The 18,125-nt window shown below is 40.1% G+C and overlaps 1 protein-coding gene and 1 non-coding gene across 2 annotated transcripts; one reads left to right on the top strand and one right to left on the bottom strand.

The window, feature by feature from the left end:
• Positions 1 to 2,606: 2,606 nt before the first annotated feature.
• On the bottom strand, positions 2,607 to 7,740 carry LOC125575526 (probable alpha,alpha-trehalose-phosphate synthase [UDP-forming] 7). Its single transcript, XM_048743263.1, has 7 exons — positions 7,441 to 7,740; positions 6,511 to 7,332; positions 3,969 to 4,001; positions 3,654 to 3,770; positions 3,438 to 3,498; positions 2,874 to 2,983; positions 2,607 to 2,774 (listed from the first exon to the last, which is right to left on the bottom strand). Exons 1-7 carry the CDS (start codon positions 7,738 to 7,740, stop codon positions 2,607 to 2,609), a joined length of 1,611 nt encoding a protein of 536 aa, XP_048599220.1.
• LOC125579640 lies at positions 4,411 to 4,518 on the top strand. Its single transcript, XR_007317700.1, has one exon. It is a non-coding gene; the product is annotated as a small nucleolar RNA R71 (small nucleolar RNA).
• Positions 7,741 to 18,125: the final 10,385 nt, after the last annotated feature.

The raw sequence follows: 18,125 nt of genomic DNA, 5'->3' as shown, positions 1-18,125 counted from the left end.
TTCGATTAAAGACCAGTCTAGAACTCGGATCACTCAAGTAGAACAGTCCACTGTCGTGGTACTGCTCCCTATGCTGATCGATCTTGATACCTAAACTCTCGTTTGGATCAAGATGCGACAACAAGCAATAGAGGTCAAGTCCGATATGTTCACAAAACACCCTAACATCTACTTTCGCTGGTTAGGGATGCAATGCTCATTCAAGTTATGTCTAGCAACCTATAACACTTTTGATGAATAGATTAAACCTAGAATCAGGCACTAAGTGGTTAACTTGATGCAAGCCTTAAGAACAACAGTGAATGAAGACAATCGATTTATAACTTATTTATGTCAAGCTCACAGATCTAGCACCCTAACACCCTAGACTAAGCAAGCTGACTACTCAGCCATGGAGCAAGAAAACACAGAGACAAAGACTGAATAAAACATGTGAAGATAAAATAGAATAAGGGTTCAGGGGGTTCTTCTCTATGGTGAGAGAGAAGGAGCCTTCTCCCTTTACAAAGTATCAAATCACAAGTCTCCAACTCTAAGGTCTGGTTTCTTCTCCCAAAACAGCGTAGTATGATAAGGAAAAACAGAAAAAGAAGATATATCAAACCACAGGCGGCTGGGAGAGAAAATAGAGAGATTAGGGCAAATCCCGAAATAAGTTGTTGTTTCCTTAAAAATCTCTGCCGCTGGAACACTCCCTTGGAACAGTCACTCGGGTTGCTCCGCTATCCAGAACAGTCATCAAGACTGTTCTGCGTGAAAATCACCAAATTGCACTGTTTTCTGCCTCTTTTGTTCCAGCTGGTTCATCTCCCATCCAATGCAACTCCAGACCTGTAATGACTCGAAAAGGACTAGGAAGACTCGATAAAGACTTGAAAACCAATTTAAAAGCATATATACAAGATGTATAAAACACCATATATCAATTCCCCCAGACTTAGATCCTTGTTTGTCCTCAAACAATGTCAAGTATCAAGAACAGGGAGAAAGGTTTGAAAGTGTGGGAACTCTCCTATTCTCAGCAACCATACTTTAACCACGAATCTCTGAACCATACAAGCAGTAAAACTAGGACAACACACCCTTACCGGAACCCCACTGACTGCTGTTCAAAAATCGGCTCCATACTCTTCATCTCAAACCTGAAAAAGCAACACTATCGAGACAGAACTCCCTACATTCATTTAAGAGTAGCGTGAGCTTCTCATCACAGGCATCATTCAGGGTAGACGGTCTAGGTGTGGAACAGGCTATTTAATGGTGGAGTTAAGAGTGTTTAGGGGCTACCATTTCATTGAAGAGGATGCAGGATATCACACAAAATGGCAAGAGAGGATAGATCCATTGATGTCCACAGCCTCTACTCGTTTTTGCTCTATCTGGTGCGACTGTTCTGATGACGGAACAGGCAACTGATTGTTCTGCTTTCTACTTTCCTCTACACACTCTTCAATACTTGGTACCAACTTCTTGCTCGACCTTTCCAGTGGCTCCATGTTTCTTTTCTTTCTTCCCCTTCTCCATCACATTAATCTCGTTTTTTTTTTTTTTTTTTTTTTTTTTTTGAAGACTGATATGGTGATGTGACGAAGAAGGAGGTAATACATGATCGTTCTGAGTGCCACTGGTGGTTCTGATTTGCAACCATTCTGGTTCTCCACCCCTGCTCTTGCGCAGTTCATTGGTTATGGAGCAGTTGCTCCCTTAATCTGCTTGTTCTCCTTTCTGACTGAATTTCTGCAGCAGTAACGAGTAGCAGGCTGCGTTGATCCTTTCCTCTCCGACCTTTTTGCACATATCTGCACATATGACACTGAAAAACAAATGCATGAAGGTGGAATAAAGGCTAAGGTGCAGGGTGGGAACTAGCTAAAGATGAGCTAGCCACTCAGGATCAGCAAGATGGATAAAAAGGATAAGAAGTCCTGAGTGTGTTCTCGTTTCCCTGATCTAATGCCCATAACAAGAAGAATTTCAGTCAAGATTAGGTTCAAGTAAGGTGGAGTTAAGTCTACCCAGTGTAACCTGATCGGCTGAGAACTTCTGGAGAATCAAGTGAGATATGTCAGGGTGTTCCAGGTCCACATGTGTGTCTTTCGCCACTGCTAAGGTCACTGAATAAGATAACTAAAGCACGAGGTGGTCAGTGATCAACACAGAATAAGGTCCTAATTCCCACAAAGTTTTGACTGACTCAATAAAAACTGACTCAAATTGACCCAAAAGAAAAACAAAAGAAAGAAACGAGTTAGTAAACGACGAAAACCCTCCCCCAGACTTACTTCACAACGTCCCTGGTGTGAAAATAAATCAGAGAGAAGGTGAAATCAAGAATAAACATTTTTTTTTGTTCGAGATACTTACCTGGCGCGGAGCAGCCTGACAGAGCAAGACGCGGTTGCTCCAGCAAAGGATGCTCTGGAATGAGAGCAGCCAGCTGCTTGCTCCAGTCAAGGGTCTCGGATTTTCTGATTTATGACCTGAGACTCAACAAACTAAAAACAAAAATAAGTAAAAAGAAAATCCTAATGTTAATGACACTCACCAGTGGGTTGCCTCCCACCAAGCGCTTGGTTTAAGTCTCTAGCTTGACTTGGTGACTGGGATCAGTCGGGTTGAGCAGGAGGGCCTGTTCCAAAACAAGCTCCACAATCAGACATGTTCAGCTTCAGAACTCTGCTCAGCAACCCTTTCACAGCAGCTTCTCCTTTCTCCTTCAGCTCATGTGTGAGAATGGCTCTGACTTTAGAGAACGGTTTGGAGGTACCCTTGCACTTTACCTCATACTCAATGGAGTTCTCATCACACTTGAGAGGTATCAAAGTCATTGTAGGATCTCCCTTGACCCTTTTCTTCTGGACTTTCTGTTTCACCCTTGAATTCCCTCTGAATTTAGTAGGATCAGTGCTAGGATCTTCATCAGAAAACAGCCTGCTCTCACCCTTATCACCATGCTCCTTCTCTGGAACAACCTTCAGCTTTTCTACATCAAACACTGAGATGCAAGAGGCGTGTGATGAGGAAGATCTGGTGGGTACAGCCTTGTAGAAAACTTTCTTGTTGATGTTGGAGAAGCAGACTCTCTTGTTGGGCATATCGATGGTTGCTCCAACAGTAGCCATGAATGTCCTTCCAAATATCAAAGGCATCTCATGATCCTTGTTCATCTCAACAACTTGAAACTCAGCAGGAACAATGCATTCCCCTACTTGAACATGAAGGCTGCGGATGGTTCCATATGGGACTGCTCTGGAAGAGTTTGCAAAGGTCAGGGTCAGCTGAGAACGCTCAACATCAGCAATACCCAAATCGTCTACAATAGCCTTTGAGACGAGATTCACACAAGAACCAGAGTCACAAAGAGCGTCCTTGAAGGTTGTTCCTGCGATGGAACATGGGAAAACAAACTTTCCAGGATCATCAACCTTAGGCAATACCTTCAGTGCTGGTGTAGACAGTGCTTTGGTATAGAGGACCTTGATCTCCTCTTGAGTCTCTCTACAGTTTTTAAAGAACTGGAGCAATGGACGAATCTGCAGAGCATCTTCGAATGCAAGTTCTTTAGGAAGCCTTCTCACCATCTTGTTAAAACCTATCAGCTGCTCTTCACTAATGGGATCCATCAGATGTCTAGGTGGAATTGGATAGGGAACCTTGGAAACATAGACTCGAGATGGTGGAGTCTCAGCAGGTTCGCTAGGAGCAGTCACTCCAGAGCTAGCAGACTGCTCTGCTCTCTCTTCTGCGCCTGGAGCAGTCTCAGCGAACGGCTGCTCTATTGCATTACAGTGCTCAGTCCTAGGATTTTTATCAGTTCTTCCAGGGAGCGTCTCTTGTTGCCTCTTGACACTCTCAGCTGTTTGAGCAAGCTGAACATCGATCTTTCTTATGTGGATCGCAAGATTGTCATACTTGTTATTCAGCTCAGTGAACATGTTGCCCATCCTGGTGTCCATTTCTGTGGTTACCTGATTCAACGCCTTGGCCTGAACCTGCTGACCCTGCAACAATTGTTGCATCATCATACCCAGACCCTTCAGCTCATCTGGTTGACTGTTCCCGTTAGCTGGAACAGCTTGCTGATTGCTCTGCGGTTGTCGCTTGTTCTGGTTCTGAATATGCCCAGCCGTAGCTTGCTCCATGCTGAAGACGTGCCCTTGGTTGTTTTTCAGTAGCTGATCAACCTTGGCAGTCAGCTCATCTATTTTCTGGGCGTCAGAACTGTTCCCTTTCATGGAGCAATCACTCTCCTCTTTCTTATTAGCTGAGCTAGCAGCCATGTTCTCAATCAGCTTAAACGCTCCAGCAGTGGTTTGAGTCATGAAATCTCCATTGCTCGCAGAGTTTAGAGCACCTTGGTATTTCCAGTCCACTCCATCATAGAAAATGTCCAGGAGATAATCATCATCAAATCCATGGTGAGGACATTCTCTGCGATAGTCATTGAAGCGCTCCCATGCGTCGCAGAAAGGCTCATCAGTGAGCTGTCTTGAAGGAGGTGATCTTGTTCCTCAATGCAGCTGTTCTCGCCTTAGAGTAGAAATGGCTGAGGAACGCTGATCGGACCTGTTCCCATGAAGTGAGAGAGCCGGTAGGGAGAGAGTTCAACCACCGTGCAGCTTTTCCATCAAGAGAGAATGGGAATAACATGCACCTGATGTAATCTGGTGGAACACCATTAGCGCGAGTGAAACTGCAGACTTTTTCGAAGCTCTCAATATGCTCCATTGGAATTTCTGTAGAGAGACCAGAGAACACCTTTCTCTGTACTAGACCGATCAAAGCAGGCTTGATCTCGAAGTCCTGCCTGGTGCAGAGTGGAGGAACAATGGCAGAGCGCGTAGTAGGGATGTTACGCGGAAGGTTTCTCTGCCCGATTGGAACAGTCTGCCTGTTGTTCCTGCCGCGCGAGAGCAGCCTGTTCAGCAGCATCCTGCTGAGCCTGGATGGTCTGCTGCATTTGTTGCATCTGCTGCTGCATGAGTGCCATAGCCGCAGCGAGATCATCCTGATTGGCGTGATCACCCATAGTGGTGTCAGTTTGCCTTGGCTGTTGACGATTTGTTCTTTCTAACCTTGCTAGCTCCTGGTTGGTAAATGTAACTAACTCTCCTTGTGCGTTTCTCCGAGTATGTCTACTGGTCATGCACCTGGAACATTAGCTGCAACAAAAAGGATAAGGCAAGTTAGAGGTCTTAGACTAAATAAATAACCGAAAAATAAAGGTAAAAAGATGGTCCCCGGCAACGGCGCCAATTTGATATTACGTGTATACGCACACCAAATAACCTAATGTGCACACTACCACAATCGAATGGTATGTCGATGTAGCACTTTAGGATCGAATCCACAGAGACCAACAATTACACTTTATCCTTATGGGATCAATACTTAGCTAAAACAATGATGGGGTTTTGAGATTAAGGTTTCGTAACAAGCAAGTAATAAGATTAATTAAAGATTTCAGATGATAAAAATGCTAGCCTAGGGTGGTTTGGTCGGGTGTTAAACAAGTGTGAGCCAAACAATTATTCAAGTTCGATTAAAGACCAGTCTAGAACTCGGATCACTCAAGTAGAACAGTCCACTGTCGTGGTACTGCTCCCTATGCTGATCGATCTTGATACCTAAACTCTCGTTTGGATCAAGATGCGACAACAAGCAATAGAGGTCAAGTCCGATATGTTCACAAAACACCCTAACATCTACTTTCGCTGGTTAGGGATGCAATGCTCATTCAAGTTATGTCTAGCAACCTATAACACTTTTGATGAATAGATTAAACCTAGAATCAGGCACTAAGTGGTTAACTTGATGCAAGCCTTAAGAACAACAGTGAATGAAGACAATCGATTTATAACTTATTTATGTCAAGCTCACAGATCTAACACCCTAACACCCTAGACTAAGCAAGCTGACTACTCAGCCATGGAGCAAGAAAACACAGAGACAAAGACTGAATAAAACATGTGTAGATAAAATAGAATAAGGGTTCAGGGGGTTCTTCTCTATGGTGAGAGAGAAGGAGCCTTCTCCCTTTACAAAGTATCAAATCACAAGTCTCCAACTCTAAGGTCTGGTTTCTTCTCCCAAAACAGCGTAGTATCATAAGGAAAAACAGAAAAAGAAGATATATCAAAACCACAGGCGGCTGGGAGAGAAAATAGAGAGATTAGGGCAAATCCCGAAATAAGTTGTTGTTTCCTTAAAAATCTCTGCCGCTGGAACACTCCCTCGGAACAGTCACTCGGGTTGCTCCGCTATCCAGAACAGTCATCAAGACTGTTCTGCGTGAAAATCACCAAATTGCACTGTTTTCTGCCTCTTTTGTTCCAGCTGGTTCATCTCCCATCCAATGCAACTCCAGACCTGTAATGACTCGAAAAGGACTAGGAAGACTCGATAAAGACTTGAAAACCAATTTAAAAGCATATATACAAGATGTATAAAACACCATATATCATCTTGCAAGAAACTCCTCGACCAAAACACAACGTCGTGAGTACTAACGTACCGGTAATGCTTCTTATGCCGCAGCTGTTTCTCACCATCACTCATCGATAAGGCCTCATTCAGCGCTTCACCAGTCGCTTCAACATTCCACGGATTCACCCTAATCGCTCTGCTAAGGGAAGGAGAGCATCCGATAAACTCTGACGCAACCAACACGCTCTTCTTTGCACCCTGTCTACATACTATATACTCATAAGGAGTCAGGTTCATCCCATCTCTAACGGCCGTAATGACCACACACTCAGCGATATGATAATAAGCATTGATCTCAGTTATCGAAATTGGAGTGTCAATATATACAATAGGTTGGTGGTATCCAAACTCTTCGTTGATCTTCCTACATGTTTCTTCGATTTCGCCACGTGTTTTCTCAATGTCAATCCCTTTATCCCTAGCGAGATTCACAATCTGAACCAAAACGGCTCTCCCTCTCCAGGTAGAGTGCTGCTTAAGCATTTGCTCCATCGCTAGCAGCTTCAGGTTGATCCCCCTGAAAATATCCATATCATCGATCCCAAGCAACACCGTCTTGCCTTCGTAACGCCTTCTGAGCTCCATCACCTTCCCTTCCTCCTCTGAGTCTATCATCACAGACTGGATCCGTCCCATGTCGATCCCCACGGGCATGATCTTTATCCCCACGGTCCTCCCGTAATACTCCAGCCCAATGTATCCTCTCTTGGACTGATACTCCAACCCTAGAATCCGGCTGCAGCAGGTTAAGAAGTGACGCGCGTAATCGAACGTGTGGAAGCCGATGAGGTCGCTGTTAAGCAACACCTTGAGAATCTCTTCGCGAATGGGGAGAGACCTGTAGATCTAGGAGGAAGGGAAGGGGCTGTGAAGGAAATACCCCATCCTGATACGGTTAAACCGTCTTCTTAAAAAAGTAGGTAGAACCATCAGATGATAATCATGAATCCATACAAAATCATCGTCAGGGTTTATAACTTTTATGACCTTCTGGAAGAAGAGTTTGTTGGCTGCCACGTAAGCCTCCCACATAGACCGATCGAATATCCCACCGTTAGAAGGCGAAAACGGAAGCATGTAGTGGAATAACGACCATAACTGCCTCTTGCAGAATCTGTCATAGTACTTTGACCGCAAATCGGGTGGTAAGAAAGTCGGTACGCATTTGAATTTCTCCAAGAGAATTTGCGCCACGTGTTCTTGTTCGTGTGAGTCTACATCTCTGCTCAAAGATCCGACGTATAAGACCTCCATATCCTCGGGGAAGCCGTCCCTGAGCCGGAGATATAATGAGTCTTGATCCCATGAAGCTCCAGGTTCCGTCGTCGTTTCATCTCTCGGATTTCAAGGGGAGACGATTCGCGACGATGATCATTCGATCAGAAAAAACGGAAGAGGGATTATCGGAGGAAGCTTGATCGTCGTCATCGAACTCGGCGACGTTACCAGGAACTGTCATTACTCTAGGAAGAAGCCTCCTGCTGCGCTCTCTCCCCATCACAGGGAAGTTCCCTGACGCAAGGTCTAGCAAGTTCGTGTACGACCTAGAAATCATCTTTGTTGTCTCTGATGGCTAGAGGAATCCACGCACTTGCAAACTCAACAAGATCTACGCACCCATCAAAGCCAAATCGAGAGCTTGAGTGATGCCCCCAAATTTCAAAATTAAAAATATATTGAAGACTCAAATTTCAAAAAGAGAAAGAAAAAAAATAAAAATCTCTGTTTCCAGCCGCATATGTGTATTTTACAGTAATATCATATATACCCTTGTATTTCGATTAACAAATCTACTCTCACCATTATGTTTTTCTCCAGTCCAAAGCCAATTTTTTCTTATTTTTTTCATAATGAAAATGTTAATTACAGAATAGAAAGATAAAAGATTAATTGGCCAATCTTACTTTTCTAATATGGATAATTAACATGCTTAATTTGATTAAAACTTTCATATATATATATATATATATATATATATATATATATATATATATATATATATATATATATATATATTCTAAACTTTTTGATTTATTGAAAAGATCACCAATTAAAAATAGAGATAAAAAAGTAGATAATTATATGTATTAGTCTATTAGATATACATAAAATTAGTTAGCTACATAAATAAAATATGTATGGTTACTTTTATTTTAATCTAGAATCTCTCTCTTCTCTCTCTCCTCCCCTACTTCTCTCTCGCGACCCAAAACTTAATCAAACTTTCCCCCGGCGTCCGGTGGCGCGTGCGAGCGCGTACCGGCGCCGGAGGTCTCGCCGTCTACTGCTTTAGTTTCGTCTCGTTGCTGCCGTCTCGTCTGTCTCACTCTCATTCGATATGTGTGATGTCCTGGGCTAGGGTTTGGTCCTGTTGCACGCTCTGCTGCAGAGGAATACGGCTTCGGGGGTCTCTCTGCTTTCACTGGGGCATCAGCGAGGAGGTCGAGTGGAGGGCGATGGCTGCGGTCGGCTTTTTGTGGGTTCAGGTTCGAGGTCAATTTCCTCTCTTTGATCTCGTTTTGCGGCTTCGGTTCGTGAGGAAGGGGGAAGGTTTGGCTCCTCCGGGACCTTAGCGGCCTCTGCTTAGTCCTAGGCGGTTAATCGGCGTGGGAAGGTCTCAGATCTTGGTTGGCTGTCTCTCGGATCTCGACGGGCCGTACAACGCTGGGTTCTGTCCTTTGTTGTTGTGTGCTTTGGTGGATTTCACTACCACGTTGGCGGGATGTGGGCTTGAGTATGCAGGCGGGTTGGTGCTCGAGGTCAGTCTGTCTCGCGTAGGCTTTGCAAGCGGTTTAAAGGGCTGTTGTCTATGCAGCTTCAGTGGCTGTTTGTATTTGCTTCCACACATTGGATCTTTTTTTCTTGATTCCCTGTTTTGTTGTTCTCCGGAGGCTTTGGTCTTCGTGTTGAAGTATACCCTTGTTCTTAATGTGTCTTTGCCATGGCAAGTAAAGGCGTTAGCAGCTCCAATTTCAGCTCACCGGTTCTCGGCGACTACATGCGTAGTGGTGGTTCTCGAGTCGTTCGCTGCCGCATTATCGCGTTTGGTCTTTGCTCACTTCCCAGCATCACTAAGGTTCACTTGAGCTCTAGTGGTGGTGTTCGAGACAATTGGGTGCAGGCTGGGTCCATTTCAGGGAGTACCGGGGCTGCGGCCCTTTGTTACTCGGAGCTGGATCTTATGATTCATTCCGGGCCTATTTTATAATAATATACATGAAAATCTATTTTGTTACAAAAGTTAAATTTATGTTAATAACTATTACTAACTATAATTTTATAGTAATAAAAAACTTTAATTTGTAAAACACTTGAATTATAACTAAATAACAATACATCGCAATTCAGACATTTTATTGTCTAAGTCTTTTTTTTATCTTTTTGATTTATTTTAGCCTTCACTAAAAAATTTTGAAGATTATAAATTTGATGGACAATAATTAATGAAAAAATTTCAATTGAAAAAGCATGACTTTAATGAACACTAAATATGGAAGAGTGGAAAAACTTTTCTTTCATGTTTCTGTTTTGTTTCAAATTTTTATTTTCAAAATTTCAAGCTTTGATTTTAGTTATAGATTTGATTATTTTATTTGATGGTAGAAACATTTTTACTTTTTTGTTCATTTATTTGAACATGTAATATATTTTTAATAAATGACTGTGTTGACAATATGACTCTAAAATTCATATAATATGATCTCAAACAAAATAATTATGTTTTTTGGTATAAAATCGAATAAACCGAAAACCGACGGTATATAAAGCGAACCGAACCGAAGTAAATATGGATTTAGAATGGTAGTTATATTTTACTAACCGAAATACTGAAAACCAAAAAAACCGAACTGAAACCGAACCGATATCCGGATTGAACACTCCTAGTGAATACCAAAAGGAATATTATTATTATTTTAGTTATTGTTTTATTTAGAAGTTGTTATGATTTTACTGGTTAAATAGAAGTAACTATGACTCTGATTTTTTTTAAAGACCGTCACCAAGTCTTTGCTTTGCTGTCATGTCGTTTTTCACAACGTATTTGACGACCAATCCGATTGGACCATGACGTACGAAGAAGTGACAGCCTCGTCGTAGTACCATTCCCTTTCGTTTATAAAAAGTTGGATAAGGCAACTAGCCAGCCGGACTCGCACTATTGCCAGCTGGCATGGTCCAAGGAGTTGTAACCACGCGGAACAGAAGCGCGTGGAGAGGCGGACACGTGATAGGGAGAAACAACGTGAAGACACCTGATGGATGCTGCCGTATATGCGATGGTGTGGGGGGACCACGAGCTCTTTGCTAATGAGGTAGTACCTAGGGCTAGGCTCGTTTCGGAACGTGTCGAAACAGGGGAAACGAGTGGTGAACAGAAGTGGTCAAGTTGCTTACGTTTTAAAATTGAGGGGAAGTCATTATGGTTGTATTTGATTAAAAAATTATTGTAACTAGTTGGTCAATTAGTTGTTGGTTGCACCTTTGTTATTAGAGCTGGTGAAGCTCGAGCTCAAGCTCGATGAAGATGGTGATGAAAAGAGAGGGAGAGTAAAGTTTGTTAGGGATTTTAAACTGTAATTTTCACTTAATGAAAAATAAACGTATACAATGAGTATTTATATGTACATTGCTAACCGGTTTAATCATATCTACAATCCGGTTTAATAACTCTAATACCCCCCCCCCCCCCCCCCCCCCCTCAAGATGGAATGAACAGCCTGTGAATACCCATCTGGACATCAAAGTCTTGAAGACACTCGGTTGAACCGCTTTAGTGAACAAATCAGCCAGCTGATGTTCACTCTTGACGTGCATAGTCTTCAAGAATCCACTCTGCAACCGTTCCCGAACTACATGACAATCATTCTCTATATGTTTTGTCCGTTCGTGGAACACAGGGTTAGAGGCAATATGTAGTGCAGACATATTGTCACAAAACAATGTTGCAGGACCAGAAGGAGAGCTATGAAGTGACTGAAGCAAAGATGATAACCAAATGAGCTCACAAGTTGCATCCGCCATAGCACGGTACTCTGCTTCAGAACTGCTTCGAGAAACCGTTGGTTGTTTCTTCGAACGCCAAGACACCAGAGACGTTCCAAGGAACATACAATACCCAGTGACAGAGCGTCGAGAGTCAGGGCATGTCGCCCAGTCTGCATCACTAAATGCAGTCAAGGTAAGTTCAGCGTTAGCTTTATAGAACAGACCTTGTGCTGGATCATTTTTCAAGTACCGAAGCACTCGATAAGCCGTCGTAAGATGATCTGAACGAGGAGCCGACATGAACTGGCTGAGCTTATGGACAGCATAAGTAATGTCTGGTCTCGTGTGAGTCAAATACAAAAGACGACCCACAATCTTCCTGTAGACAGAGGCATCGGGTAGTAGAGTACCAGTAGACTCAGATAGCTTCTGATTTGGCAAAGAAGTAAAGGATAATTCAGGTGCATTATCAGACCTAATGGATTTTATCTTGGCATTAAACTGAGTCTCAACGTATGCAAGAAATTCAAGAAAGACTGTTTGAACAGAACTTTTATTTTTCAATAGATAGAGCCATGTGACACGAGTATGATCATCAACAATGGTAAAAAAATATTTGTATTCATCAATAGTTGGTACATGAAAGGGACCCCAAATGTCTACATGAAGCAACTCAAAAGGAGAAGTAGAAACATTTTCTGAAGATTGAAAAGACAAGCGTTTTTGTTTCGCTAAAGGACAGACTCTACAAACATGACCATTTGGTATTTTCAAAGAAGAAATCTCTAATGTTTTAGCCAGTTGTTGAATCTTGTTGAATGATGGGTGTCCCAAGCGTTGATGCCAAGTATCAGATGAAATTTGAGCAAGTGTATGAGTATGTGCAATCGTGTTGTGAACAGGAACAGAGGACTCCAACAGATATAGGTTTTGGTGTAGATTACCCTTCCCAATCATGGAGCCCTGAGTATGCTCCTGAATTAAGGGTAAGGGATTAAAAGGAAAGATATAGCAAGAATGTGATGAAAACAGAACAGAGATAGTCGTGTTGGCAGTTAATGCACTTATGCTAAGCAAGTTGAACTTAAAATGCGGCACAAACAACACATTATGAAGAGTCAAATGAGCAGAGAGAATCACAGTACCAGAGATAGTAACATCAATACGAGTACCATCAGGCAAAGTCACAACAGTATTCGAGATCAAATGAGTATCAGTAAATCTAGTGAGATCAAAACAGACATGTCAACTAGCACCAGTATCAATCACCCAAGCAGGAGCATGTAAAGGTAAACTATGTTCAATTCCCGCAGATGAAACATAATGATTAGAAGTAGACATAGTACCTATTTCAAAATGGTTTGAGGTCTGGGGAATGAGATGAGGTTGCGGCTTTATCACAGAGACTGAACCATCCGAGAGTTGAAGAGTGCTGCCTGAAACCTGAGATATTTGTTCTGACACTGGCGGAGTGTTGAGAACACTTAGAAGCTTCTGGATTTGATCTGTCGTAACTGACCCAAGATGAGCACCGTTGTGGTCATGCATAGAAATACATCCAGTATCCTGTGAAACGAGATTAGCCACATTGTCTCTCTTAGGTGGCCAAGATTGCAGAGACTTTGATTGAGATGTCGTCTGCTGATTCATGTTGCTGTTAGGAAGCTTATAACCCGGAGGATAACCGTGTAGCTTGTAGCATCTGTTGACGGTATGACCAAGAAGACCGCAATGAGAACAAATAGGCCGAGTCTTCGGCTTATGATAACCTCCAGAGTAAGCAGCAATAACAGAATCAGTGGGGATTGTATCCTGAGAAGCTTGAAAGACAACATTACTCGTAGACTTCATTGATCTCTGACGTTCTTCCTGAGAGCAGAGATTAAACACCTTTGCGAGAGTAGGTTTAGGATCCATCATCAAGATCTGTCCACGCGTTGCTGTAAAGGAATCATTGAGACCCATGAGAAACTTCAAAACTTTATCTTGTTCATCCCGCTGAGCAATGTGCTTACTACTAGCACATTCTGGACTACTACAACAACATGTATACGGACTGTCATGATTCTTCAGTTCCTCCCAAAGCTGCTTGAGTTTTGTGTAGTAATCACTGATACTCTGAGTGCCTTGTACTTCAGCAAAGATCTGTTGCTTGATATCAGCAGTACGAGGGCCATCGCTTTGCTTGAACTGATCATGAATATCAAGCCACATCTGACGCGCCGTATCAAGATACATGATGCTCCGAGCAATTGGTTTATCAACAGCATTAACCAACCAAGTACACACAATGTTGTTGCAGCGTGACCAAGATCCATAATCAGAATGATTCCTATCTATCTCAGGATACGTTCCATCAACAAAAACTGCCTTATTTCTAGCACCCAAGGCCATTAACATCGATCTACGCCAGCTATTAAAATTGCCAAGACCGCTAAGCTTCTCAGAAACCAGAGAAATACCAGCATGATCCGCATGATGAACATATAACGGATTCGCATGAGGATCAGAGAGCGGCGGCGGGATCGGAGAGGACGACGGCTGAATCAGAGATGATTGTGGATTCTCCATGATTCAGAGATCAAGAAAAAGATATTGCGGCAAAGAAAACGCAAATCTAAGGTCAATGAAGATGAAAGAACAAAGAAAGAAAGACGATACGCGTAACAATCCGAAAGAAGACGACGATCTGAACACAGAGACGATCGAGAAGAACGAAAATCCTCGGATTGAAAGCAAAACTCATCACCAAGATCGGAGAAACAATGATCGAAGCGGAAGAAACGAGATCAGATTGGCTCTGATACCATATTAGAGCTGGTGAAGCTCGAGCTCAAGCTCGATGAAGATGGTGATGAAGAGAGAGGGAGAGTAAAGTTTGTTAGGGATTTCAAACTGTAATTTTCACTTAATAAAAAATAAACGTATACAATGAGTATTTATATGTACATTGCTAACCGGTTTAATCATATCTACAATCCGGTTTAATAACTCTAATATTTGTCTCTACTCTTTAATGATTTGATTAGTTGTAGCCTTGCAGTTACAACTATCGACTTTTATTTGTGTTGTCAAATTTTCGGATGGTAGTTGTTAATTTCATATTACTAATGTGTGAATAACATATCACGATACAATCAAAAATAAATTAAATCCCAGCCTTGATTTCATGAGTTTATGTTTGTTGTTTTCAAGGGGCTTTCTATTAAAACTGAAGGAAATTAAAATAAAATACACAGCCCAACTTGGTCTATGTAGAAGTTATGGGTCTTAGCCCAATACAAGAGAATACAATCTGAGCCAGAAGTAAATACGGCAGAAAGTATGTGTTTTGGCCCATAACGTTGTGATGTGGGATACTAGTCAAGACTCGAGAGGTTCGATTAGTTCAGTTTGATTTAGAATATATCATCAATATGCTTAGCGTTCAACCACATTCTAGCTACTCGTGATTTGTTATTTTGTGCTTTTATCAGGTTCTGGTTACATGGATTTGTAGTCTTGTAATTAGTATAAATACTGTAATATGTCATTCTAATAAAGTATTTAGTTTACAGGATTTGTATTTATTTCATTAACTCTACGATCGTTACTTTTTAAAATTTAACTTTTTTGGTTGATACGTTGAATTGCTGCTAAAGATAATTGCTATGAGTAGTATGGTTACTAAAAATAGTCTATAGATGTTGTTACTGCAATCACAAGTGCTTACTACAAAGGTGGTGTAGGTTCTTTACTTGTCTAAGACCATCTCCAATGGTTCACTCTATTTTTTACTATAAAATAGAGTAACTCTATAATAGAGTTGTGATATACTCTAATAGTACTCTATTTTAAAGTGAAAAATAGAGTGATGAACAAACAAAAAACAACTTACTCTATATATAGAGTAAACCCGTTTTTTACTCTATTATAGAGTGGAAAATAGAGTACCATTAGAGCATTTTTACTCTAAACTCTATTTTAGAGTGAAAAATAGAGTGGGGTTGGAGATGCCCTAAAGGGCATCTCCAACCCATAACACCATTTTAGTGTCAAAATCACACTATTTTAGTGTAGTTTTAGCACTAAATGTTTTTGTGTCTCCAACCACAACATCAAATGTTACACTAAAAAGGAATACTCTTCATTATTTTATTATTAGTCAAATTCTTTTATTTTTAATAATTTTGATAAATATTAATAGATTTATGACTAAAATATATTAACTAATATTACAATTGTAACTAAAATAATAATTATATTTAAGTGTATTTACATTATATAATAATATTATTATTAATACATACTGTTATATTAATTAATTAAACACACAAGCAAAAGTTAAATTATAACATACTAGATCTAAATATTATAATATTACAACTACGAATGTTTGAATTAAACTTTTGTTATGTATTTAAAATTTAATTTTATATTTGTTTTATACACCCTAATATTTATAACAATTAAAATATAACAATACAATGGTGATATAACTAAAAAAAATCATTTAATTATAAACTAATCATACAAATCAAATATAATTAAACAATACATAAATAAACAGTTTTAACAAAAGAAAAACAAAAAAAAAATTTTGCCGTCTGCTACAGTGTTGCACCAAATATGGTGTGTCACTGTTAGCAAAAAGGAAAATGACACTAAAATGCAGGTTGATATACCCTTGGGTTGGAAAGAGGAAACATCAAATCAATGCACTATTTTGCTGTTTTACCGTGTGGTTGGACTTGGCCTAAGACGTGACAAGCCACTCAACGTTTGAGAATGCTGCGACATGGTTAATATTTTTTCATATCTCTATTTCCTCAAAAAAAAAAAAATTTGGGATGATGTAGAAGGCTTCAAAGGCTATTCTTAAAAGCACTGCATGAAATGGATAGCATCAAACTGCCGTAAGAATCTCCATCTATGTAAATATTTTGGACAACTTAACCAGATTGTAAGTGATTTTCTTTTTTTGATAAGTATGGAATATGTACAAAAAGGAAAGCGGATTAGTCCTACGTTGCCAAAAAAGAGACCAGACTACTTGAATGCTAAACAGAGCAAACAACCACTAAATGCCCATATATTAAAAAATACTATTAACTATGAGTGCTTTAGCCGCATTTGCATAAGAGCATGATTAATGTAGAATTCTTAGGGTTGGGTTCTTAGCAGAATATAAGAAACTGCTTCTTAACTTTTAACTAAAAAACTTAAGAGCAGATTCTTGAATGCTTAAAGTTCTTTCTTACAACGAGAATATTCTGGATCAGTTTGTCTATGGTTTTGAAGATGATTGGAGGAGAAGATGCAACAACATTATAGAGCCTCGAATTTTCGCTCATACCAAAAACGGTAAATAGTCGCTTGGACCGCAATTCGCCGAAGAGTGATGGGGCAGGTACTCTCTCTGGTGTCAAGCCATTCCATCAGTGCAGCCCATGTATGGAAGTAGAAGGGCCTGTAACCTAGACGTTTCATTAATAGATTGTAAGTGATTGTGACAAATTGATAAGAGTAAAGAATACAAAAGTGTATGAAAAAATTAAGACCTTCATGAAAATAATGTTACATGATGCATAGTTTATATATAGAATAAATCAACATAATTTTTTAAACTAGCATAGAATATTATATAATAGATACTGATAAATTTTCTATTCCAATATATTGATGTATATCCTAATATTCACTGTTGGATTAAGTCGATGTTCTAGATCTTCCAATACCCTCTCTCAAGCTCATATATGTTATCACATATGAAATTGGACGATCTTCAAAATATAGTAGTAACACAATTCAAAGGCTAGTGAAACAACGATGGTTGTTAATGTTGCGTAAGTTTGATGAATGTCCCATAACTCTTTTGCGATTTCGCGGGTTGAAATAGATGATCTGATTTTTGGTTTGATTGTTTGTTTTATCCATCCCATAATGAGATGCTTGTTTGATGTCCAATCTTCACGGTAGGGTGAATCGCTTGCCGGTAGACTGCCGTCGAGAAATCTGAATCTTTTGTGAGCTAATAGCCATACGAAAGTTGATGAATGAATGCTTGAATTTTCGAATGAATTTTCCTTGCTTCAAATTGAGAAACAAATGAATAGAGAATAAGGTTTCTGATTTGCAATTTTGCAAAGACCGTAAAACTATGATTGAGTAAAAATCTTCTTCTTCAAGTCATGAATAAAGAAATTCTGAATGAAGCGTTGTTGTTTTGTAATTTTTGCAAAGCAACATGAAAATGAAGATTTTAGAAGTGTTTGATGTTTTTAGTTTTGTTTTTGCTCTTGCTGACTGATACCATGATAAATTGATAAGAGTAAAGAATGAAAGAATTATATATTAGGTCCTCATGAAAATAATGTTACAAAATGTATAGTTTATATAGAGAATAAATCAACCTAATTTCTTAAACTAATATAGAATAGTATATAATAGATAATGATAAATTGTCTATTCTAATATATTGATGTATATCCTAATAGTGACCGTCAGATTAAGTGGATCTTTTAGATCTCCCTATAGATTGTTACGTTACGTATTTAAATGAATATAAATAAGAAATATGGTCAAAGAAATGGCCTTGGCCGTTGGGGATTTATTAATGATATCCTTATTTGGAGACAAGCCAATGAAAGTGTTAGCTGGTACGTAGAGATGCC

This window comes from Brassica napus, chromosome A10, assembly GCF_020379485.1.
Source record: "Brassica napus cultivar Da-Ae chromosome A10, Da-Ae, whole genome shotgun sequence".
Classification (NCBI taxonomy): domain Eukaryota; kingdom Viridiplantae; phylum Streptophyta; class Magnoliopsida; order Brassicales; family Brassicaceae; genus Brassica; species Brassica napus.
This window is presented reverse-complemented; position numbering and strand designations above follow the sequence as displayed.

Bases quoted from the DNA above. Each gene is read 5' to 3' on its own strand.
- LOC125575526 (XM_048743263.1), bottom strand. From the start codon at position 7,740: ATGGAGGTCTTATACGTCGGATCTTTGAGCAGAGATGTAGACTCACAC. The intron at 4,002-6,510 runs GTTAGTACTCAC...CAATTGTTGCAG, and splicing joins ATAAGAAGCATTACCGGTAC to GGTCAGCAGGTTCAGGCCAA. The intron at 3,499-3,653 runs GTTCCCTATCCA...TAAAAACTGTAG, and splicing joins CTCGAGTCTATGTTTCCAAG to AGAGACTCAAGAGGAGATCA.